General features: G+C 35.0%; 1 protein-coding gene across 11 annotated transcripts; it reads left to right on the top strand.

Moving 5' to 3' along the window:
• The first annotated feature begins 7,004 nt into the window (after window positions 1–7,004).
• Window positions 7,005–24,527, top strand: LOC120086454 (pentatricopeptide repeat-containing protein At5g55840). 11 transcript variants are annotated; one of them, XM_039043119.1, is made up of 12 exons: window positions 7,005–7,140; window positions 7,253–10,611; window positions 10,719–10,869; window positions 11,016–11,096; window positions 12,113–12,265; window positions 12,360–12,514; window positions 13,801–13,879; window positions 20,263–20,436; window positions 21,614–21,655; window positions 22,457–22,497; window positions 23,023–23,207; window positions 23,353–24,527. In XM_039043119.1, the coding sequence occupies exon 2, from the start codon at window positions 7,261–7,263 to the stop codon at window positions 10,489–10,491; it is 3,231 nt and encodes a 1,076-aa protein (XP_038899047.1). In that variant the 5' UTR covers window positions 7,005–7,140; window positions 7,253–7,260; the 3' UTR covers window positions 10,492–10,611; window positions 10,719–10,869; window positions 11,016–11,096; window positions 12,113–12,265; window positions 12,360–12,514; window positions 13,801–13,879; window positions 20,263–20,436; window positions 21,614–21,655; window positions 22,457–22,497; window positions 23,023–23,207; window positions 23,353–24,527. The 11 variants fall into 11 exon arrangements, 10 of the variants coding, with proteins under 10 accessions (XP_038899047.1, XP_038899048.1, XP_038899050.1 ...); XM_039043120.1 differs by lacking the exons at window positions 21,614–21,655; window positions 22,457–22,497; XM_039043122.1 differs by lacking the exons at window positions 23,023–23,207; window positions 23,353–24,527 and having other exon boundaries at window positions 12,119–12,265; window positions 22,457–22,862.
• Window positions 24,528–26,014: the final 1,487 nt, after the last annotated feature.

The raw sequence follows: 26,014 nt of genomic DNA, 5'->3' as shown, positions 1-26,014 counted from the left end.
AATCAAATTTCGTTATCTTCAATAAAGGTATTGAATCTTTTTCATAGAGTCTAAATCCAATAAACTAGGATCCATGGCTATTATTTGAATACTTGAACTTTATGTAGAGACATAAAGATGAATCAAGTTCGAGTAAATAGCCAAAACGGTCTATAGTATATGATTAAGGTTAGGTACCTTATCCTGGTAACACTACTGGATGCGGCCTACTCTGTAGCTATTACAAGTTGTTGTAAAGATACTACAAACGAAGTGATCCAGATTCGTTCATGTATTGACATAAGGAGTTAAGTCGTCCTATGCAATGAGTTTGCATAAGAACAGACCAAGAAATAAGTCACTCTTACCTTTTAACGTTGTTTACTATTTAAGATTGACTATTTCGCTTAGATGACCTAGGTAACTCGATCTTAATTCTGAGCTAACTATGAACTCTTGTTTATTCAGGATTATCCTTAGATTTGCATATCTGAGGGTTGGCTCAACAGTGTCGGCTCAATAAGCCTCTCATTTCAGGGTAAATAGCTGGAGACATAGGGTGTAAGATGGAATTCACGCTATCCGATTTAGGGATAGAAGAAAGGTCGTTCTCTTAAGTACTGAATCCAGATCTTGAACAAAGGACCCCACCCTCTCACTGGCTCGAGAGGTATTTGGTTTAGTGATTGGATCATAAACCAATTTTTCATTAGAGGATCAGTTGGAACTTAAGGAACAAGACATAATATCGAGGATAAAACAGCACATTGACCCAGTCGGTATTGCGAACAACCTGTGAAGGGTCGACTTACTAGTTATGGTTGCATCGTGTGACACAAATATATCTACAGTGAGGAGAGTACAACTATGAGCTATAGTGGTGTGACTCGATAGTTAACAAATACTGATTAATTCGGTCTAAAATGTTTAGCCAATTAAGCTTAATAGTTGAAGCTCATGATCTGTAGGTCCATAAGGTCCTTCTACTAGCTCGTAAAACATGAACATCTTGAATTATTAAATTGAGTGAATTTAAAATGATATCAATTTGAATTGTTCAAATTGAATTTCAAATTTGAAAATCAAATTAGGGCTTATTTGATTATATACAATATAATTAACGTTTAATTTGATGAAATTAAATGAAATTGGAGAGTATATTATATTTAAATGTTGATTTAAATATTAATTACATGAATAAGATTCATGTTTAAAATTAGGTGTATGATTAATTTAATATTTGATATTAAATTAAATATAATTAATTAAATATGTTTAATTAATTATAAAATCAAATTAATTCCAATTTTAATTCAATTTGAGAAATTGGATTTTGATTTAATCAAATTATGAACTGATTAAATCAGGCTTTAATTAATTCATAATTAATTAAAATAAATTGAAATTTTGAAATTAAAAGTGGAAAATTAGAGAGAGTGGGTTTATCCCATTTTCTTCTCTAGCATGAGGTGTAGTCTTCATGTTTGATAACAATCCCACTAAATTAAGATAGCAACTACTAGCCAAATGCATTGTTGATGTTGCTTGTATGCTACTGAAGTACAAACACCTTCAATTTGCTGAGAAGAAGAGGATGGACTGAGAATTGAAGGCTGGAAAAAGGTTTCTGGTTCAACTTCTTCTTCCTCTACAAACCCACAAAATCACTTATCAAATTCACTCAAATCTGAGTTCCACCACTCCAATTCAAGGCTGAGAATAGTAAAGAAGATCTCTTGGTGGTTCACGGTTGATTTGGAGCTGAATTAGAGTGAAGAACAGCTTGAAAATTGAAGAATTCATCAAAAGGTATTTATCTTGAAACCCATTTCTGAAATTGTGTTTTGCATGCTTTAGAACTCAAATTAAATGTAATTAAAGTGCTTATTGATTCTGATTGCTTCCGTTGCATGCTTGTGTATCCTTTCAGATTCTACCTCTAAGGTGCTCAAAACCTGTAAAAATACCAAATAAACACATTAAACACAGTAACGACCTTGTATTAAGCAGAGTAAGATAACACATTTTCGGTGTTATCAAATTGTTGTGTTTTTTTTCCTAAGGAGATGATTTATTCCTCCCATGAATATCTCCCTAAAGCTAGCTATATATATGTATGTGTATGTATGTGTGTGTATGTATGTATGTATGTATATATGTATAATATTGTGGTTTTGTTCACTTTTAGGGTCGGTCGCTTTTACATCATTTACTAAAAATCTTTTGATTTTGTGGTGGCCAAATGTTACAACATCGATTCTAAATTATCATTGATCTTGAAGTTGTGGTTGTAATTCATCGTTGAAGCTTTTGTTAAAAGAAGATTGTCTCAATTTTAGGGGCTTCAACAATTGAGAAGAGATTCTCTATCTTAGGGGGAGCCTAAGACATCATTACTCATGAAAGAGTTTTTAAACTGAGGGGGGAGCCTAAGTTCTTCAAGTGAAGATACATTCAGGAGAAGGTGGAAAGATTACGTTTGAGAAGGAGTCTCACACTTAGGGGGGATTTAAGTGATCATTCACTAATATTGTATACTTAGGAGGAGCCTAAATGCTAGAAAATTGACATCATTTTCTTCTCATGAATTTAGAATTGCTTTACAAGGCTTTGATTTGGATTTGAGGACGAATCCTTCAAAAGGAGGAGAGGATGATATGAACCGTCCAATGCATCAAATTATTATTTATGCTTTTATAATAATTTTGATGTAATTTTAGTATCTTCCAATTTTATCCTTTTTATGACGTAGGGTTTTTTTGTAGTTTTATTGATTAATAGTGTTGGATTAGGGTTTTACTGGGAGGCTATATAAAGCCTTTCCATTAGGTTGTGAAAGATAGTTTTTGGATTTCGAATTCGGAAATTATAATTTTCCTCCGAGTTGATGACATAGATTTATTACCAACCTTTGCAATTTTTGATCTAGGATTGCAGCTTAAACATTCAGGTAAGATTGATCAACTTGCTTGTAGAGTGTTCAAACCTTGAGTAGAGGATTAATATCCTTCTCTTGTTATTTGATCAAAAGGTAATCTGAATTTTATCCTTCCCTTTGAATTGACGTCAATTGATTTGGGCGTTTTAGAACTTGTAGTTTTTGGTTCGACAATTGGGTTCCTAATTTGTAAATTTTTAGAGTTTTCGTATTTCCAACCGTGGAGATTGCAACCCTAAGCATACTGCTGGTGGTAAGCTGGAGGAAAGTGTGGATGACATCAAGTTATCATGCTCCTTATACTCTGGGTGATACACATGTTACAATGGTTAGGGCAAAGGGTCGTGATTCCGTTAGGGTGAGCTAACTTCAAAAATCCATCCTCAGTTTGGATTGTAGACTGCAACTCAATTGCATGAAACCAAAAGTAGGAGTGAAAGAAAAAAACATGAGCGATAACATAACGTGTTATTGCTCGGACTTAATTTTTACTAGTTTTGAGGTTATATTTCGAGAAATTAAAACAAACTAGAATAAATGAAAGAGAGATAAATATAGAATTGGCCAATATTTGAAGTGAGAGAGCCAAAGGGAAGTGAAGAACAATCCATAAATTCCAAGGGATGACATCCAAAGCCATTAGCATGCAAGCCAAAACTCCCAAAACCAAGGGTCTCGAAGTTGGCATGTATCCCCTTAACTTTATGGATGGGTTAATTCCTGCTCACTAGACACCACAGATCCCAACCTAATGCCTCTCAACTTTAAAAACATAGTCTTTGAAGTTTTCGTCTACAGCATCTTGAAGCTTGTCAAATGCATCCTAAAATTTATGCGGCTAGGATACAACGTCGAACCTTTTTCCAACCAAATTTGGGAGGTCCTTTTTAGTGAACAAAGAATCTTACCTCTATTTCTTTGTATTTGGAGAGCTTGACAGACTTTTTGTTTGTTGAGTTTAGGGGAAGGGGGAGATTTTGAGAAAATTAGTATAGGAATTGGACAAATCGAGGTAAAAAATAAAATTATCTACCTAAGTTGTTTCAAATTTTGGTATTCATATATGAGTGTGTTTTGACCATTTAGAGATAAGAGAGCTCATCTTGTTTATTTGATAATTCTAGAGATTGAAAAATAGAAAAAGAGATTAAGAATATCGAAGGAAAGAGAATGGAAAAGTGTTAAACCATAGATCAAAGTTATGAGAGCGTAAATAAACAGTTTACACATTATAATGGTAAAAACCTTTTTTTTAAGACATCTTCAATTTTTTTTAATAATTTACATATTACAATGGTAAAAACATTTTTTTTTTTAAAGACACATTGAAATTTTCATCAACATTTTCATGTTTCTATGGATTTGGTATTGATATGAGGGGTGAATCAATATTCATTATGTCGTAGAAAAGTACACGAAACATAACAAATAAATAACAAAATGTCACCAGTGTAAATATGACATAAATAATAGACATGTTAAAGTGGTTTAAAAAATTCATAAAATGTTGATAATAGACATGTTATAGTGGTTTAAAAAAATCATAAAATATTGTTGGAAAAAGTATCATTTTAGTCTCTAAGTTTTGGATCTAATTTTTATTTAGTTCTTAGGTTTCAAAAAACACATTTAGTTCATAAGTTTTGAGTTTGGTTTCAATTTATCTCTTATATTTCAAGATGTTACAATTTTACCCTTGACATTTGAATTTTGTTTCAATTTGGTCTCTAGGTTTCAAAATTTACATTTTTAATATTACTTTTTCACTAAATACTCACTTTGTGTCTTTAGTGGTAATGTAGGTTAATAATTGAAAATAATAAGAATAATTATAATTAGTTAAGTTTCACTTCTATCACTTTTAAATTTAAATTTAAAATTCCATTCAATAGTTATTTTAAGTTAGTTAATTAATACTGACGTGAGCAATTGAAAGTGAATACTTAATAAAAAAAAAATCGAGGTTATAAATATAAATCTTAAAATCTAGGGACCAAATTGAAACGAAATTAAAATCTTAAAGGTAAAATTGTAATATTTTGAAACATAAGGATTAAACTGAAACCAAAATTAAAATTTAAAAGGACAAATATATAATATTTTGAAATTTAGGGATCAAATAAAAACAAACTCTAAAATTTAGGGACCAAATATCTTTTTTTTTATTCATTTAATTTTTTTTATAAATCTTTCAAAATATCCATTGAAATCTCATTTGGTTCATTTACGAGGGCAGATGCAGGTTTTTTGTTGGATTGTGAAATTAAGACACATTGCTTTGTAATTACATTAGAATGTGAAAATGTAATCACCATCTTGTATGAACAAATCACCATAAAAATATCAGGGAGCGTTTGTTTTAAGGGTAGGACTTAGAATGAGTTAGGCATCCTAAGCTCAACTCTTCTTTGGGACAAGGATTTAGAAAACCATTCTTTTTCATGGGTTTGAATAGTAAACATTATTCAAATCCATGAATTACAATTTTTTTTTCTAATTTAATTTAGAGAGTTTCCCGGCCAACTTTCGGATGCACCTCTGGCAACCGTCATCAGCCAACTCCGACCACCATCTCCGACAATCGCCACCGACCGCCTCCTGTCTCAACTTCTCGCAACCCTGTCGGTGAACTTCTGGTCATCGACTTTGACCAAACTTTGGTTGTCGTCGGCCAACTTCGACCGTCACCCCAGCAATTGCTACCGGTAAACTCCGACCGCCACCTCCAACGATTGTCATCGACCACCTTCGATAGCCACTTCTAGTGACCTTACCAACGAATTCCAACTACCGACTCTAGCCAAACTGCGACCTGGCTAAATTTCGGCCGCCACGCCAACTTTAGAAAATATTAATAAAAGCACTTTTAATATATAACAAACTAAACAAACTTGTATATTAAACTTATAAAGATACTTTTAAAAAAGTTGTCAAACATATACGTGTTTTTATTTTAAGGAGTTTTTTTTTTAATCACAAATGTTTAGATAAAAATGAACTTTCCAAATGGCCCCTTATATAATGATAATAATATTTTTTTTATAACACATTTTCTATTTCTTCTAATTCTTTTTTCATTTGGAGTTTTTTTCTTTTTATTTATTATTATTTATTAGATTATCTTTAAATTCTCTCTCTTCCTTTCTTTGTTTATATATTTTCTTATGTTAGGAGATTTCATTTATTTTCTTTTATTTGTCCTAGCGATCACTTCAAGAAACATCTCTTATATGCTTATTTTCGTATTATTATTATTATTTAGACACATTTTAGTAAAAATTGAATTGTAAGAAGGACTAAAAAATAAATTGGACTAGATTTTTGTATAAAATAATATAAGACTGCAATTGTGTATTCAAGTATATTATTTAAGCTATATGTGTAGAAAACCCTAATTTAATTTAGTTAAGGTGACAAAAGTATAATATTTTATTCAAAACCTAGTAAAATCAAAACATCAAATTATTAAAATAATAAATTAGATAAAATTATAATTTAGTCAAATCTCTATTTCAAAATTTAAAAAAAAAAACAAATATTCTTCTAAATTTTTTAGATTATTTTAAACTTAATTATACTAAAATAATTAAGATGATAAATTTAAACTAATATAAAATCCAACCATTAATTAAATATAAGAAAATATTCCACAAACTCAAGATTTATAAATATACACTTCATTCCCAAGCCTCCTAAACTTCACTCCAAACAAAGACTTCTTAATCCTAGTCTTCCAAAATCTGCATTCTAAACATAGTTTAACGCGGATTACTTAAACCGCCAAACCTTGCACCCAAGCTCAACATTTTTAGAAACCTTGCACCCAAGCTCAACATTTTTAGAGACCTTGCACCCAAGCTCAACATTTTTAGAGTTAGCATTCCAAACATGCATGCTAAACGTCTCCTAAGGAGCTGTTTAGAAAGTTGGAATGTAATTAGGATTATTGAGAATTAGAAAAATATTGGAATGCATGATATATCAAGGGCGGAATGAAAATGGAATCGTGAAACGTAAAAATGATAGAAAAGAGAGTTGAGTTGAAAACGGTAGGAACAAAATGACTTTCATATTACAAATCAGACTCAAAATACTCTATCTAAACATAAATTTTTTATTATATTCCACTCCCAACTCATTCCATTCCAGCCAAACAAACAAGCCGTGAATTCATACATATGAAGCATTGAAAATCACCTCCACGTCTGGAGAATTTCAGAGAGGTATATCTATTTTTCCAGTTGAATTACAAAGTGAAGGAATCCTCATTTGTACAGAAAAATCCGGGGTGCGGGAAACCCTATTTAATCCCATTCTTATTCTCTCTCTACACAGATTCCCACATGGAGAAGAGCATTTACACAATCCTCACTGTTGGTCGCTGGGAGTCATTGAATCACATGAACTATAAGTTAGCTTCACTCAGACCAATTCATGGAATTTTAGCGCTGAAATTCCTCAAGTGGGTCATCAAACAGCCTCATTTGGAACCCAATCACCTCACTCATATACTCGGTATTACTACTCATATACTTGTTAGAGCTAGATTGTACGATTATGCCAAATCAATTATGAAACATCTGTCGAAGAAAAATTCTGGGTCCAACTTTCTTTTTGGTGTTCTTATGGATACATACCCTCTTTGCAGCTCAAACCCAGCAGTTTTTGACCTTTTAATTAGAGTTTATTTGCGGCAAGGAATGATTGGGCACGCTGTAAATACTTTTTCTTCCATGCTCATTCGTGGGTTTAAGCCATCTGTTTATACTTGTAACATGATCATGGCTTCCATGGTCAAGAACTGTAGAGCTCACTTGGTATGGTCTTTTTTTAAGGAAATGCTTACCAGTAGAGTTCGTCCAAATGTTTCCAGTTTTAATATATTGTTGAATGTTTTATGCGTGCAAGGGAAGCTTAAGAAAGCTGTTAATATCTTAACAATGATGGAGAGGAAGGGCTATGTTCCTACGATATTTAGTTATAATACGTTGCTTAGTTGGTGCTGTAAGAAGGGAAGATTTAAGTCTGCACTTAAGTTGATTCATCATATGGAATGCAAGGGAATTCAAGCAGACGTTTGTACTTACAACATGCTTATCGATAGTTTGTGCAGAAACAGTAGAAGTGCACAAGGCTATTTAGTTTTGAAGAAAATGAGGAAGAAGACGATCACTCCTAATGAAGTCTCTTACAACACTTTAATTAATGGTTTTGTCAAGGAAGGAAAGATTGGGGTTGCTACTCGGGTTTTCAATGAGATGATTGAGCTTAGTCTTTCCCCAAACCTTATTACTTACAATATTCTAATAAATGGACACTGCATTAATGATAATTTTGAAGAAGCATTGAAAGTTTTGGATGTGATGGAAGCAAATGACATGAGGCCTAATGAGGTTACGATTGGAACTCTTTTAAAGGGATTGTACAAGGGTGCCAAATTTGATGTAGCCAGAAATATTCTGGAGAGATTTAGAATCAATGGAGCATCTCTTAATTGTATCACATATACTGTGATGATTGATGGGTTATGTAGAAATGGATTGCTTGATGAAGCCTTTCAATTACTAAGTAAGATGTGTAAGGATGGTGTTGATCCTGATATCATAACATTTTCAGTGCTTATAAATGGATTCTGCAAAGCTAGGAATATTAATAAGGCAAAGGAGATTATGTCCAAAATGTATAGAGCAGGACTCATTCCAAACAATATTATTTTCTCTACATTAATATATAATTCTGGTAAGCTTGGAAATGTTTATGAAGCGATGAAGTTCTATGCTGCTATGAATTTGAGTGGGCAGAATGCAGACAATTTCACATGTAATTCATTGGTCGCTTCTCTTTGTGAAAATGGAAAACTAGTAGAAGCAGAGGAATTCGTGCATCACATTAGTAGGATTGGTCTTGTTCCTAACTCTGTTACATTTAATTGTATCATAAATGGATATGCAAATATAGGAGATGGGTTGGGGGCATTCTCGGTGTATGATAAAATGATTAGTTCTGGTCATCACCCTAGTCCTTTCACCTATGGCAGTCTATTGAAAGCGTTATGCAGGGGACAGAATTTTTGGGAAGCAAGACAACTATTGAAAAAGCTCCATTATATTCCATTGGCTGTTGATACTATGTCGTACAACACATTGATTGTTGAGATAAGTAAGTCAGGAAATTTGCTGGAAGCAGTTCTCCTATTTGAGGAGATGATTCAGAATAATATTCTACCTGATAGTTATACATACACTAGTATCCTGACCGGTTTAATTAGAGAAGGGAGATTAGTTTGTGCCTTCATGTTCTTGGGAAGACTCATGCAAAAAGGAGTTCTAACATTGAATTCAATTGTTTACACTTGTTTAATTGATGGCCTTTTCAAGGTTGGCCAGTCAAAGGCTGCATTATATCTTTTTAAGGAAATGGAGGGAAAAGGCCTCTCCTTAGATTCCATTGCCCTTAATTCAATCGTAGATGGATATTCTAGGATGGGAAAAGTGTTTAATGGTAATTCTCTTGTTTCAAAAATGAGAAACAAAAATGTAACACCTAACTTGACTACATTTAATATATTATTACATGGGTATTCCAGAGGACAGGATATAATGCGTTGCTTTATGTTATATAAACTTATGAGGAGAAGTGGCTTTTTACCTAACAGATTAACATACCATTCTCTTATTCTTGGACTTTGCAACCGTGGTATGTTGGAACTTGGAATTAAGATGTTGAAAATGTTTATTGCAAAAGGTTCTACTGTTGATGACTTGACGTTTAATATGCTCATTAGGAAGTGTTGTGAAATCAATGAGCTGGATAAAGTCATTGATTTGACTAATAACATGGAAGTCTTTAGGGTTTCTCTTGATGCAGACACACAAAAAGCCATTATTGATGTACTTATTAGAAGGATGATTTCGCAAAATTCTTTTGTTTTCATCCTTGAAATGCTCGAAAAGGGTTTCATCCCTACGTCTAGACAATATTGCACTCTGATGAAAGGAACGTGTCGAGTGGGGAACATACAAGGGGCATTTAAATTGAAAGATAAGATGGTGGCACTTGGTGTAAGCTCAGACAATGTTGCAGAGTGTGCTATGGTTCGAGGGCTTGCACTTTGTGGGAAGATTGAAGAGGCAATGTGGATTCTTCAAAGCATGCTTAGGATGCAGAAAATCCCTACGACCAGCACGTTTACAACTTTGATGCATGTCTTCTGCAAAGAAGGCAATTTTGAAGAGGCACAAAATTTGAAGAGCCTTATGGAGGATTATCATGTGAAGCTTGATACAATTGCTTACAATGTTCTCATTTCTGGGTATTGCGCTAATGGTGATGTTATAACTGCACTTGATTTTTATGAAGAGATGAAACAGAAAGGTCTCTGGCCAAACATGACCACCTACAGAGTTCTAGTTTCTGCTATTAGTACTAAACAATATGTTTCTAGGGGTGAAGTACTTCTCAAGGACTTAAATGATAGAGGATTAGTGTCTGGGTATTTAGATGGGAAGTCCCAAAAATTGTGCAGGAATTTTGTAGCTGCCATGGATAAACTGAACTCCTTGAGGCCCAATTAAGGAAATAAAGCCAACAACAAACAGAAATACCATTGAATTTGATTGTGAGCACAAGGAAAAATCTAGTTCTTGATGGGAGGGAGGGACTAGTACATCTTTCCAAGTTGTTATACATCTAAGGTTTGGTTTGCCTTATGTTTCTTCTTCTTCTTCTTCTTCTTTTTGTATCTTTTTTGCTTGAGAATTTTCTTTATCCATGTACTGAAATGTCTTTTCATTTGCTCCAGGTGTGCCATTCATGTGCTTGCTTGGCCAACATAGAATTTGTACAGTCCGACTTTTAATGGGAATTTGCATAGGAGTAAATGGTTAAAGAGCCAAATAAGGCAGCATCAGCTGACATTAGATGGCAAAGCCCCTTTCAATTTTACTCTTGCTGTATTATTCTTCTCTTTGGAAGTACTTTATGTTTCCTTGTTTCTTTGAGATTTAAACTACATTTGCTGCCTTCTACTCTATATTCTACACAAATTTTATTATTTATTTATTTATTTATTTTTATTATTATTATTTTTTGGTGGCAGATCCTTCTCAACAATGAATGTTGAATAGGAAGAAGCACAGTGGTATATTTCATTATCAACATTATAGGATTATGTGGCTACGTGAGTCTTCTCTTTAAAAAATCACTTGTTTGTGTTTTTATGAAGATATCTTGCTGTTGGGTTACAATATTTTAAAGAAGCCTACATATTCTATTTTGAGGAATTTTAAGTATCTGAAGGTTCAAATATTTAAAACAAACATATTAGAATTACATAGAGATAGACTACAAAATCTTTAAAAATACAGCAAACTCTCATTGCAAACCCAAAACCAGTGATCACTAACCAGCCTTGCATCTCCATTTATTTTTTCCATCTAATAACCTTTTGTCCCCTATCATTAGGCTTCTAGCCTTCCGAATTTTCCATCACTGGACTTGTAGTCTTCCATTTTTTCTCTATAGTTTAGTTATTTTCACCTTCATGTTATAGTAGCGATAAAAAACTGTTTGTTTAATAGCTTTTGCCTCCAACATTGTGCACACAATGCTATAGTAGTTCTTTTAAAAACCAGCGGGTGTCAAATTTCATTTAGTGCCTTTATTTTTCATTCATAATCAATTTTACTACTCCACCACCACCTCCTTTTCTTAAACTTGCCAGCCCCTTGAAGAAGTTGTATCGTGTTTCCCTGCTTCTCTCAATACAAAACGTTTCACAACCTAGGTGCCACTGGAATTGATTTTCTCCAAATATTTTTATCCTCGATCATCCAAGCTATGAAATATGATACAATCACCAACATGGCATCAGCGTGGACCAGTTTTTCTTTTGGGTTTGAAAAACGTGGCTCCTTCCTAGTTTAAACCTGTCAATACAAATCGTTCCTAAATGTCAAATTTTAGATATTGGCCCAACCAAAATGGAACATTTTCACATTTTCACCATCAAAAGTATTTTTCTTCTACAGGAAACTAAAACCATTTTATTGATTGATAAAAATAGATTACAGAAAAGCCCTATATGTGGTTAATTACAAAAAGAAACTCCTCCAGTGTATCATGAGGATTGCTAGGTTATAATTACAAGAGGAGGAGATAGTTTACAAAAGTCATTCTCTTCTGTCTTTGTTGTAGATTCAGTACTCACAAGAGCAGACTACCACCTGAAGCTGATCGTGTTTTGCTAATGGTCATCTACCTCCATTTACTTAGTGGAAAAGAACCTGGTCTCATAACATTTGCAACCGTAGTGGACACCTTCAGAACAATCTCTTGGCTAAAGATTAGGTATGAAGCCCTATATGTGAACAGTTGGAAAATAACAAGATATTGTTTGACTAGCTACAATTCAAATGAAAAAATATTTGCTTCCCCTTCCAAGCTTGTAGCCTTGACGTTGCTTGACTAGGACAGTGGCATGTTGGGGTTAAGTCCATAAAGTTCGCATTGGTGCCATATGTGTAAAATATCCATGCTCAAACTCCTCACAGGCCAATGCATAGAGTAGCTCCTACACATCAGACAGAATACAAAGAGGTTAGTGCTCCTTCGTTATGGGGCTGAAAACACGATAAATGCATGTCTCCAAATCAATTGTTTGTTATTATCTACTTTCAAATGATTAAATTATTTATTTTCTTGATTTTCTTTCTACTAAAACATTAGAGAAAATTTTCTCAAGCTTTGATATGAGTTTACCAGTCGATTAATCAAATCTTGAAATCTCTTAGAGAAAGAGAACCTTGTTCAAGGCAAGAAAGTTAGGTTGCAACAGAATGATAGTCACCCACACTGGGATATACTCCCCCAGTGCGCTCAGACATTCTTTTGTGCAAGAAACCGTTTTTAGAGAAGAATTGTAGCCTCTCTCTTCTTATCTAATGTAATGTCTTAATTTAAAAGATGGGGAGAGAGAGACATATTTGATTAGGGTCGTTTTATTATTTAGTTGCACTTCCTATTTGATGTTTCCTTATGATAAGGACAAATCACAGAAGTTAAGGAATTCAGCTTATGAATACAATAATTTAGTTCTCGCTTATTTGTACCCTGATTTGTGAAATGAATATTCCTTCGTAGAATTGAGGGAAGTATATTGAATTTGATTGAAATTGTGAGACATCTATCAAAGCCCATTTTTTCTCACAATATGTTTGCTACTTTTTGCTGACGAGCACTACAAAAAATGGCGCTTTCAAACTCTTTTTGTTTGTCGATGTTTTTTCTTGGGATCTTTTATTTTTAATGTAGTGGGTACATTTTTGCTATGTATTTACTTGTGGTTACCATTTTAGTGAAGAAGTCTATGTTGGTACAATATATTTGATAAAATGCTTAGAAGAATCTACAATAAGACAATTAATGCTTGCAACAGTGTCCTTGACCTTTAATTGAAATGTGGCTGAACTGTAGCCATTTGAAAATGAAAAATTGAGGAAGTTTTTTAAACTAAAAGAAACTGCTACTGATGATGAATGTTGAAGTTTGTTTCCTGATGTTGATGAAATGGAATCACTCTTATGTGACATGTTGACTTGTGTTTCTTTTTTCTTCTGTTCCTTTAGCTTCTGATGGATGCACCTTTGAAGAAAATTTCCATTCTTTGAGAAAACTCTAGTTCACTTATTGACACTGTCTCATGCCGACTTGACTTTCTTTTCAGTCTTCTTTTGGAAGCTTGTTTTTGTTGTAGATATCTAAACTTACGCTGTTTTAAGATTCAAATTCATTAAGATTTTGCAGACAATATCTAAGTAAAGCCACTGAAAAAGCTATACATGAATTTGGAACCAAGGTCTTTTTAATTATTGATATATTTTCAGGGAGCTTTCTATTTATCGATGGGCAACCTACACATAAGGAGGAGTAAAACACATGATTATGTTAAATGGAGTAATTGAGGTGAGATGTCTTCTTATCAAATGAACTCTTTGTTGACAAATAGCTAGTAAAGGCATATTTGGGAAGTGTAAAACTTCTTATCAAATGTACTCTTTTGACAAATATCTAGTAAAGGCATATTTGGAAAGTGAAACACCTTTTAACACTTAAAAATCCTTTCTTAAACATTTGGAAAGCCATTCCAAATAGACCCTAAGCTTATATGAGTAAGGATTATATAGAAGTTTTTCCTATTTTTGTGTGTAGTCCAAATATCACATTCTTAGACAAATATGGGGTTAGTTTCATTGCCTTCAACTTGGCGGGAAAATGGAGGGAAAATGAAAAAGTCAGGTTTTTTCTTCAGTATTGAAGTTGCGATGTTATTATTTATTTTTCTTTTTAGTTATTAGTAATGTATATCCTTCTTATGGGTGGTGAACTATGTTGATAAAAATGTGATAGGCCCTTGGTTATTAAAAGATATATGAGAAAAAGGAAGTAAGAGGGAGAATTAAATGTAAATAACGGAGAGAGGGAATTAGTTAGTTATGAATGAGCGGTGTGTTGTGGGGCCGTGAGGAAAGATTCGGTTGTTACAAAGGGGTAGTCAGGGAGGAGGGATGTAGGGAATTTTTCATCATCTTTGCTTAGTCTTGAGTGTTGTAGCTTAGAGAGCTTGTAAGTGAGGAAGCCTCCGCTTTCTTAGCTATTTTGGCCTAAATAGTGAATATATAACCAAGTTCTATCATTTTGGTATCAGAGCCGTCACTCCTTGGGGGATGGTTAAGAAAATGGAGGCTCAAATGTCCACGATTGAAGAGCAACTCACATTGCTATAGGTGGATATGGAAGCTCGGATGGACCAATGGATTGCAGAGATGCAACAAATGATAGAAAACGCCATGGCCTCGCGATTTGAAGCGATGGGGGAGAACTTGGAATAGAGAATGTTAATGGCACTTGAGACGTGGTCAAAGAAAGGAGGTACGATGGATGACAGGGGGAAATCAGTGTCTTCCAAGCGAATGGTGACAGAGAAAGGAAAACAACCAGCGGTTGAGGAAGCAGAATGGAAGGGAAGTACGTTAGAGAAAGAAAAGAGAGAGGTACCTTTATTTGATATGCGTTTAAGAAAACTTGAGATACCAATCTTCAAAGGAGAGGTAGGAGACGATCCACTGGGATGGTTCCATTGAGTGGAATGATACTTCGTTGTTAATCGACTGTCGGAAAAGGATAAAATCAAAGTGCTGTTGTGTTTGGAAGGGGAGGCGTTGGAATGGCACCAATGGGAGGAGGAACGAACGTCGATGGACACCTGGGCGAAGTTCAAAGAGCAGATGCTCCGTTTCTTACGGGCGAAAGAGGAAGATCGACGAGCCCAATTCCTCACCCTGAAACAAGAAGGAACAGTGAGAGCATATTGATGCCGATTTGAATAGTTATCTAGGTCGTTGAAGGACTTGTCTGATGAAACATTGGAGAGCAAACTCGTGATTGGGCCGAAGGAGGATTTCCAAGTGAAGATGAGAATGTTCAAATTGGTAGGCATCAAGGAGAAAATGCAGATGGCCCAATTGATTGAGAGTACTGAAGAAGCCCGTAGAAAGAAATGGGGTGGGGGAAGCCTAAGCCCATCGACTAAGACAAGCGAATCTGTTCCATCATCAGGCTCTAATTCGAATTCGGGTCAGACAAACCCAAGTACTCCAGCGGCCCAAACTATCTCCCTTAACCCTAGTCGAAGTATAACAAGTTCGTCGACTTCGGTGACCCTACGCGATGTGAATGGGAAGATGTTTTTCGCCGGTTTGCTCAAGCGACTGTCCGACAGTGAGATGCAGAGTCATTGAGACGAAGGATTATTCTACTGATGCGACGAAAGGTACACACCAGGTCATCGTTGTAAAAGGAAGAAGCTAAATCTGTTGATTTATAACAAGGAGGACAAGAGCCTAACCGCCAAAGGGAACCCTAAAGCTGAGAAAGTCGATGAAGTTCCCCCTCCAACGTTGGATACTTTGCTTATGGACTCATCAAAAGCCGCTGAACTGTCTCTCAACTCTCCGGCAGGGATTGACTCACCCAAAACGGTGAAACTTATGGGCACAATGGGGGATAAGACGTGGTGGTGTTAATCGACAGTGGAACCTCCGACAACTTCATCGACGAAGAACTGGTAAATGCACTGAACCTCCCCAACCTCCAGCTATGGAATTATTTTGGGAATAAGGAATTCTGTTCTAACAAAGGGTATTTGCAAAGGTGTTGTTCTTAACCTTCCAAATTTGACTATTATTAATGATTTTTTTTCCCTTGCCATTAGGCAATACACATGCTATTTTAGGTGTTCATTGGCTGATGAAACTGGGCTGCGTTGAATGTGATTGGGGTACATCCGAAATGGACTTCCAAATTGGTGAATGGAAGGTGCACCTCAAAGGGGACAGAAGCTTAATGAAGTCCCAAGTTTCTTTGAAATCCATGATGAAGTTTGTGAGGGAGGAAGGCCAGGGGATATTGCTAGAGTTGAATGCAGTAATAGCTCAAATGAATGATGCTCACCTTAGTCATGATCAACCCCCCAATGTCCAGAAATACATGTGGTCCTACAGAAATATCAAGAAGTATTTAAGCTGAATGAGGGTCTATCACCTATACGATGCTTTGATCACTCCATTGAGCTGAAGCCCAGGGAAGGGCCAGTAAACGTGTGTCCATATCGCTATTCTTAGTTCCAGAAGGACAAGATTGAAAGTTTGGTGGAAGAGATGCTAAATGCAGGGGTGATACAACCAAGCATCAGCCCTTTTTCCAGCCCGGTGCTATTGGTGAAGAAAAAAGATGGTAGCGGGAGGTTTTGTGTAGATTATTGAGCTTTCAATCAAGCAGCCGTCTCAGATCACTTCCCAATTCCTATTGTTGATGAACTCTTTGATGAGTTGGCGGGAGCAACTATATTCTCTAAGATTAATCTCAAATCCGGGTATCATCAAATCAGGGTAGCGGCTAAGTATGTCCACAAAACAGCTTTTAGAACCTAGAGGGTCGTTACCAGTTTCTGGTGATGCCCTTCGGGCTGCGCAATGCTCCATCAATTTTTCAATCGGTAATGAATGACACCCTGTGCCCCTACTTGCGTAAATTTGTTTTGGTTTTCTTTAATGACATATTGGTTTATAGCGCATCTGTTCATGATCACATAAATCACTTGTCCCTAGTTCTGCAAGCATTATCAAATAATAAGCTGGTGGCGAATTTAAAAAGATGTATGTTTGCGCAGCATCAACAATTCAATACCTAGGTCATTTGATATCAATGGATGGAGTAGCAGTCGACCTTCGAAGATTGAAGCTATGAAATAGTGGCCAGTGCCAACTACCGTTAAACACCTACGGGGTTGCCTTGATTTGACGGGTTATTACCGCAAATTCGTGGCTAATTATGGCTCGATTGCTTTTCCACTCACACAGTAGCTCAAGAAAGTCAAGTTTCAATAAAATGATGAAGCTTAAATAGTCTTCGAGACATTAAAGAAAGCAAGGATAGAAATCCCTGTTTTGGGACTGCCGGACTTAAAGCAAGCTTTTGTGGTCGAAACAGATGCCTCGGGAGTGGGAGTAAGGGATGTTTTGATGCAGCAAGGTCGTCTCCCCACATTTTTCAGTCATGCCTTACCCATAACTCACTGTTTGAAGGCAGTATACAAGCGAGAATTAATCGCAATAGTGTTGGTGGTGCAAAAGTGGAGGCCATATTTATTGGGGCGACGACTCACAGTGAGAACAGATCAGAAAAACCTTAAATTTTTATTATTATCGCCGGAGAATACCAAAACTGCATAGCTAAACTGATTGCATACGGTTTTGTGATTGAATATAAGAAAGGTTTGGAAAATTTGGTTGCTGATGGCCTTTCTCATGTACCAGCAGTAATGGAACTAAGCGCTCTAAGTTGTGTGGACATTCTAAATTCAGTGGTATCCATGATCAAATTGATCAGGATGAAGAATTGAAGACCATATAACAAGTCATCAAGGCTGGGGATTCAACTCCGAAGGGATATTCCCTAAAGGGAGATTTGCTGCTCTATAAACAGAGCGTGGGTGTACTGTCGACATCACCCACGATTCCTCTCTTACTTCAGGAATTTCACAATCCCGTGGGAGGTCATAACAGAACCCTCAAAATGTATCAGTGCCTTAGAAATTAGTTCTTCTAGAAAGGTATGAAATCTAGAGTATGTTCGTTTGTGGGTGACTGCTCTGTATGTCAGCAAGCCAAGTATCTCTCATTAGCTCTGACAGGTCTATTACAACCACTCCCTATATCGGAGATGATTTGGGATGATATCACTATGGACTTCATTGATGGACTATCGAAATCTGAAGGATACAACACAATTTTGGTAGTGGTGGACTGGTTATCCAATGTCCATTTTATTGCTTTAAAGCATCTGTTCACAGCAGCCACTGTGGCAGCCGTATTCCTCCGCGAAATTGTTCGACTACATGGTGTGCCACGAAGTATTGTATCGGATAGAGGTAAGGTATTTACAAGCTTATTTTGGAAAGAATTATTCAAGCTGATGGGTACTCAACTAAAACAAAGTACTTCATATCATCCTCAAACGGATGGTCAAAAGAAAGTAGTTAATCGAGGTTTGGAGGCGTACTTGCAATGTTTTACTATGGAGACCAAATGGTCAAAGTGGCTAGCATGGGCAGAATATAACGATAACACCTCTTATCACACTTCATTAAAGAAATCACTATATGGCGGACACGCTCCGCCTCTTATATCTTATGAAAAAGGCATTGTTGTGGTAGGTGAAGTCGATACTTTTTAAAAGAAAGGGATGATATGTTGAAGGATTTAAAAGCTACACTGGAAAGAACACAACAACGTATAAAGACTTTCCCAGATAGCAAACAAAGGGAAGTGGAGTTTGCAATTTCAGATTGGGTATGTGTTAAACTCCAACTTTATTGGTAGAGCACCTTGTTTATCCATAAGCACCCAAAGCTTGCTCCTCGCTTCATTGGCCCTTTTAAGATTATTGACCGAGTTGGACCTGTGGCAAGGCTTGCCCTCCCAGCGAATGTAATATTCACCCAGTTTTTCATGTTTCTCAGCTGCATAGGGCGATTGGTTTGGTGTTACCAAGGATTGTAGCTCCCCCAATTTGGCAGAAGAATGGGTCTTGGCATTCGCCACCCACTGCGGTATTGGGTGTTCGGAAAATTGGAAGCACTGTGATCTCTTCCATTGATTTTGAAGTTTTAATACAATGGGAGGGCATGACATTCGAGGACACTACGTGGGAAAATGGATTGCATATTGCTGAGCAATTTCCTAATTGTCACCTTGAGGACAAGGTGGTTTTTTGGGGTGGGTAGTGATAGACCCCCGGTTATTAAAAGATATATGAGAAAAAGGAAGAAAGAGGGAGAATTAAATGTAAATAATGGAGAGAGGGAATTAGTTAGTCATGAATGAGTAGTGATTGTGTTGTGGGGCCGTTAGGAAAGATTCGATTGTGACAAAGGGGTATTTAGGGAGGAGGGATGTAGGGAATTTTTCATCATCTTTGCTTAGTCTTAAGTGTAGCACAGAGAGCTTGTAAGGGAGGGAGCCTCGGCTTCATTTTGGCCTAAATAGTGAATATATAACCGAGTTCTATCAAAATGTTGAGCATCTTGCCAACTTAAGCATAGCTTGATTGATTAAGTTATCCATGATAAAAAATAAGAAGTATTTTAACTCTTGAAAACATTGAGTATCTCTAATTGTTATGCTTAATTGTTATTCTTGAAAACAAAGAATATTATGAATATTGTAGTATATCCTTTTTCATCCTAAGAAGGGTTGGAGAGGGAAAGGACTAGGGAAGGACGAGGAATTATGTTTATGTAGATATTAAAGTTCATTGCTTAATGATAGTGCATTATGTTTCCATCATCAATGAAATTTTTTCTCCTCTAAAAACAATAATTGCGAACCTATTATTAGTTCTATACTCTCTCAAACCCCTTGCATGCAAATTTTTATTTGTTATTTCTTTTGGTTTGAATTTCATACATAAAATGAAGATATTTCATTTGGTATAGTGCTACCATGATTTGGAAAAAAGATATAGCTTTATTTGGCAAAAAGATACCGTTTCATTCCCTGAAGTAACTTTTGCTTGTTCTGTTTTTGCAGTTTTTAAATTTCTTTCTCCTCTCTTTTCCCTTTAGATTTTAATTGAATCTCTTTAGTTGTACTAAATACCTTGTTAAATTTGGATTTGTTTAAAGCAGAGGTTATATCTCTAGTTGTACTAGTACTGTTTTCATGACTGGTTTTGCCTGGGACGGTTAACATCCTGAACTGTTGTGTCCAATGGTGCATTCATTGTAGGCGGCAACCGGCTAGGAAGGATACCGACCACTTATTGGGGCTGGCACGGCCCCTTTGGACCTGTTGGTCGAGATCGTTTAAGTGATCGTTGGTCGAGATCGTTTAAGTGGTACTTGGCTTGTAGTAGAGATTGTTTCTCTACAATCGGGGATGCACTTTTGAACTCCATTTTGGGTATGTTTGATTTAATTTTTCGAGTATTTAATTTTGAAAATAAGTCATTTAAAAAACATTGAAGTGTTTGACAATCACTGAAAATAGTATTTGAAACACTTTAAAATTTAAAGTGTATTTTAACAAATTTTATCAAAAGTTTAAATAATAATGTAATATTTGAAGAACTTAGTTTGAGTGAAATAGCAGACTTTATAAAGAGATTGTAAGATCATGGAGGAGGTTTGGGAGGTAGTTAGGTTTGATGCTTCTTCTTCATGAGTCTCTATTTATTAGGTTTTATGTAACTATCTTAGTTTAGCCTAGAAAATTTTTAGTATCACGGTAGTATGAAAATTTTTTCATACTATTTTCATTCATTATTTATCACAAAAGTAGCATTTAAGAGTCATGTGGGGTGTACAAAATAAACCAATAATAAATTAATGAATAATTAAATGACGTGTTGAATAATAAATGGGGGTATGTACTAACGTAATACTAGATTTTTTTTCGTAGCTTGGTCCATTCTTTTGGTTAGCAATCCGTCTTTGAAGTTAGGGCTTGAACTCCTTTTAATGGGCTAGTTTTTTATGCTTTGTGTATGCTTTGTGTATTCTTTAATTTTACTCAATAAAAGCGTAGTTTCTCAATTAAAAAAAAAAAACAAATGAAAATTCTTCTCTAAATTGGATCTTGTTTCTAGGTTAAAAGCATATTTTTGGTCCTTGAAGTTTGAGGTAGATATCTATTTCTTAAAGTTTTGAAATGGGTACTTTTAATCCTCGAGATTTGAAAATTGGGTTTAAGTAGTCCTTGAACTTGTTTGGGAAGATGATGGTCTTTGAAGTTTTGGATTCATGTCTATTTAGTTTTTGAAGTTTCATAGAAAGTACTTTAGTCACTCGTGTTTGCAAAATGTTCTTAAATAGTCTCACCTTTAAGTTAACAAAATGTTTATTAGATCGTAATGTGTTATGTGTTAGATGTTGGTGCTAATTTTATTGAGGACATGTTAATTCTCTTTGATTTGTTGGAAAATGAATTACAAAATAATTTTAAAATGTGAAAAAAGGTTAAAATATTGATTAACTTAATTATTTCTCCCATGTGCCCTAAACTACGTTCACACTCCAAATGTTCAACTTGCCGTAAACACCAAACCATTGTCGCTTTCGTTGATGGCCACACTTTGCAGACAACCTGAGGCTCAGTCGTTGTAGTGAATCATATCATTTAGGTGAGTATCTGAAGAGTTCACAACCCTGTTGAATGATTTGTTTAGTGCCCTTTCCACTCATCATAAAGAAATTCTTTTAACATCAAACAAAATATTGTTGCTCATTGTTTTAAAATTAGTTTTGTTAAGCATATCTGGGAACCTATTGAAAGTATTTTCTTATGCTGTACAATTGTAGTTCATATTAAGTTGGAATCAAGTGAAACTAAATTATTGAGGTTTCATTTGGTGATCATTTTGTTTTTGTTTTTTTTTTAAAAAAAAATTAAACTTATAGACATTATTTTTACCTCCAAAATTCTTCCCTTACTATCTACTTTTTACCAGTGATTTAAGTCAATTTGAAAACTAAAAAAAGCATTTTTTATTTTTTTTTTAAATTTGGTTAAGAATTCAATCATCTTAAGAAAGATATAAATCACGATAAGAAATGGAGAGAAAATAGGTTAAATTTTAAATAACAAAAATAGACCTAGGCAATAGCATATTTACGTTCATATATTAGCATTCGTGAAACTATAGTAAGCTCTCAGTTTTGAGATTATGTATTTTGAACAAACAATAAGTAGCTTTTTCATAGTTCAAACTTTTCACCATTCTGACATTCTTTTCCTTTTTATAAAAATCACCGTTTGTCTAATAGTGAATAAAATTCCATTTAATTATGTAGTTTCTTTTATGGTATTGGAGTATGTGATCTCAGTGGCAACTTTAACAATAATAGGTTTGAGATTATTACATATTTTTTTAGTTTTCCTATTTTTTTTTTCTCTTTCTTTAATCCTATTTTCCTAACAACAGGATGTTGAGGTGTCCTTGAGCGTGCCGAAGCAACAGGCAAGGTATTCAAGAGGCTTTGTTTTGGTTTGAAATGACTTTTGGGCTTAGGCCCATAGAAAAAGTTAAGAGAGAGAGAGAGTTTTATCTCACATGGGAAAATTTAGCATTGTCTAGAGGTATAAATATCATGGCATTCTAGATGGTGAATCCAAAGTGTCGGTGGTGGAAGTATAACGTTTTCAACACGCGTATGCCGTTGTTGTCGTTCAACTGGATGGGTGGGTGGGTTCGGTTAATCGCACTTGCATGAAAAAGAACTAAATTTTTATTACTTATTCATTTAATTATTTTTGTTGAACGTTTTGTTGACCGTTCATTTGCCCGTTTATGAATGTTATATCAATGTTCATTTGTCCGTTTATGATCATTCATTTGCCTTGTTGATTTCTCTTCCTCTCTGCTATTTAACAAAGATCAAACTTGAGAGAGGAGACACACCTGAAAGTTCTTTCTTTCCTCTTTTATTTTTCTTTAATTGTTCTTCTATTCTGAGCAACCTTCCCTTTCGATTCTTGTCCATTTTTTAGCGAGTGCATGCCTGAATTTGGAGATTGCGTTAATCTTGGGGAGCAATCAACACAACGATTAGCACCAAGGTCGTGTCGTAATTGCTTTTAGGGCAGTGGTTTCTCCATGATGCAGTCATCCTTCGCAACATCTGTTCATTATTCTAACAATCTGAAAGCAATTAACCAGATGTTGATCAAGAATGGTAAGGTTCTCCTCGTTTCTCCAAGCTCGAACCACTAGATGGTCTCATAAATTATTAATCTTCTTCGAGTAGTTAGATGTTGATTATATCCTCACCACAGAAGCGTCTTCTAATACTAAGAAGATGACCACTGTCTTTGATCCAGAATCCTCTAAAGAATCCCTTGATGTTTCTGATCAACCAAAGCAGTCCTTTGCAATTGATCTTGATAAGTACGAGAAAGACAACAAAACAGTCCATGGTCATCTATTGAATCATATGATAGATTCGATGTTCAATTTATTCGTGGTCCAAAAGTTAGCAAAGGTAATTTGGAGTACGTTGGAGTCTCGATATGGAGGAGATAATTCTGGCCATAAGAAATACATCGTTGGTAAATTGCTACAATTCCAAATGACAAATGAGAAACCGGTAGTAGAGCAGTTCATGAATATGAAAATTTGGTGGTCAACGTTCTGACCGAGGGCATGAAAATGTGTGAGGTTCTCCAAGCAAATATACTACTTGAGAAATTCCCCAACCCTAGAGTGACTACAAAAATCATCTGAAACACAAAAAGAAAGATCTGATACTCCAGGAGTTGATTAGTCACATGCGCACGGAAGAAGCCACTAGGCTAAAAGATAAGCTAATTTATGGAAATCTTAATTTAGTTAATGCTAACTTGGTTGAATCTTCTGTTATTAACAAAGACAGGTTCAAAAATCACAAGAAGCAGTCTGGAAAGAATAATTCCTCTCAAAAGACTGGACATCACAAAACTGATGGTGGGAAGATTGAAAAGAAAAAATTGATTTGCTATGTCTACGAGAAACTTGGACACAAATCCTACTATTGTAGTCAAAGTAAAGGAATGTCAAATCAACAACACACACCACAAGCTAATCTTGTTGAACAAGATGATGTAATAGCTATTGTTGTGGAAGCAAACCTGGTGGAAAACAAAATTGACTAGATACTTGACATTGGAGCTTTTAGGCACTTTTGTTCAAACTGAGAGCTCTTCCATGACCACAAGGACACTATTGATAGAGAGTGTGTGTTCATGGGTAACTCTATCATAGTAGGAGTACTTGAAAAATGGAAGGTTCTTTTAAAATTAATCTTTGGAAAAACTTTATCTTTAAGTAATGTATTGTATGTACCTTTCTTACATAAGAATCTGATGTGGGAGTCTATTGAATTAGGCCGGCTTAAAGTTGTCCTTACAAAAAATGGAGACTTTATTGGTAAGGGATATCTTGCTTATGGTCTTTTTGTATTGAATACTGTCCATATTGCAAATATGATGAATGCAAGTGCCTTTAATTCTGCTTACATAGTTGAATCTCTTGATATGTGGCATGGTAGACTAGGTAATGTGAATATTGCATCGGTTAAGAAACTTAAGGATTTAAAACTGATTAATGCATCTAAAACACATGAAACTAGTAAATGTCCTGTTTGTGTAGAAACAAAGTTTATCAAGAAACCTTTTAGACATGTCACATCCAGAAGTACAAAATTACTAGAACTGATTCACTCCGATTTAGCTGATTTCAAAAACACCACAAGTAGAAGCAGGAAAAATTACTACATTTCTTTTGTTGATGATTTTTCTAGATATACTGAAATCTATCTTTCAAAAACAAAAGATGAAGTTGGTAGTATGTTTTTGAAATATAAAGCAGAAGTAGAGAATCAATTATAAGAAAATTAAAAGGTTAAAGTTAGATAGAGGTGATGAATACGGTGATAATACTCTTAAATAATTTTGTGAATCAAATGATATTATTCATGAATTTACTGCACCTTATTCACCGCAACAAAATGGTATAACATAATGTATAAATAGAATTCTTAAGGAGATGATGAATACTATGTTGTTAAGTTCTGGATTGTCTGATAATATGTAAGGGAACCTGTGCTTTCTGTCTGTTTTATACTTAACAGAGGTACCTCACAAAAAATTGAATAAAACACCTTACGAACTCTAGAAAGGCTATGCACCTAAATCTCACTTACCTGAGGGTGTGGGGATGTTTGGCTAAGGTACCATATTCTACATTCAAGAAACCGACAGTAGGATCTAAAACTTTTGATTGTGTGTTTATTGGTTATGCTCAAGATAGTGCCGCATACAGATTTAGTGCTTGAATGATAGATCAATATGTGAATATGGGGATGCAGAATTCTTTGAACATGTTTTTCCATTGAAAAAGGGAAAAACTAAATCTATTATAACGTTTAACTGTGAGAATGTATTTGTTTCCATGCCTTCCTTGTCTAATAGTATGCATGAAACAATAAATAACATAGCTTCTGGTAGTATGTCTGGAATTGTAGATGTTAGCACTACAGATAGAATGCATGATATAAAACCTAAAAGAAGTAAAAGACAGAGAACTGAGAAAAATATTGGTTCTGATTTTTTAACTACTTTTTTAGTTGAGAAACCAAATGATATTGATTGTCAGTTTGCATATATGTATCTAATAGACGAGGATCCTAAATTTGACTAAAAAGCCTTAAATTTTGTAGACTCTAGCTTATGGAAGGAAGCCATTAAGAGTCAATTGGATTCTCTAATCATGAACCAAACTTGGAACTTAGTAGATCTTTCAAAAGGAAGTAAACCTATTAAGTGCAAGTGGATTTTCAAAAGGAAAACAAGGCCAGATGGTTCAATTGAAAGATGCAAGACTAGATTGATAGAAGTAGGGTGTACACAAAAACAAGATATTGACTATTTTGACACGTATTCCTTTGTAACAAAAGTAGCTACAATAAGAGTCTTGATTGCACTAGCTGTTATCCATGGACTTCTA

Source organism: Benincasa hispida, chromosome 9 (assembly GCF_009727055.1).
Source record: "Benincasa hispida cultivar B227 chromosome 9, ASM972705v1, whole genome shotgun sequence".
Lineage (NCBI taxonomy): Eukaryota > Viridiplantae > Streptophyta > Magnoliopsida > Cucurbitales > Cucurbitaceae > Benincasa > Benincasa hispida.
The sequence above is the reverse complement of the archived record's forward strand: the minus strand, read 5'-3'. Positions and strand labels throughout refer to the sequence as shown.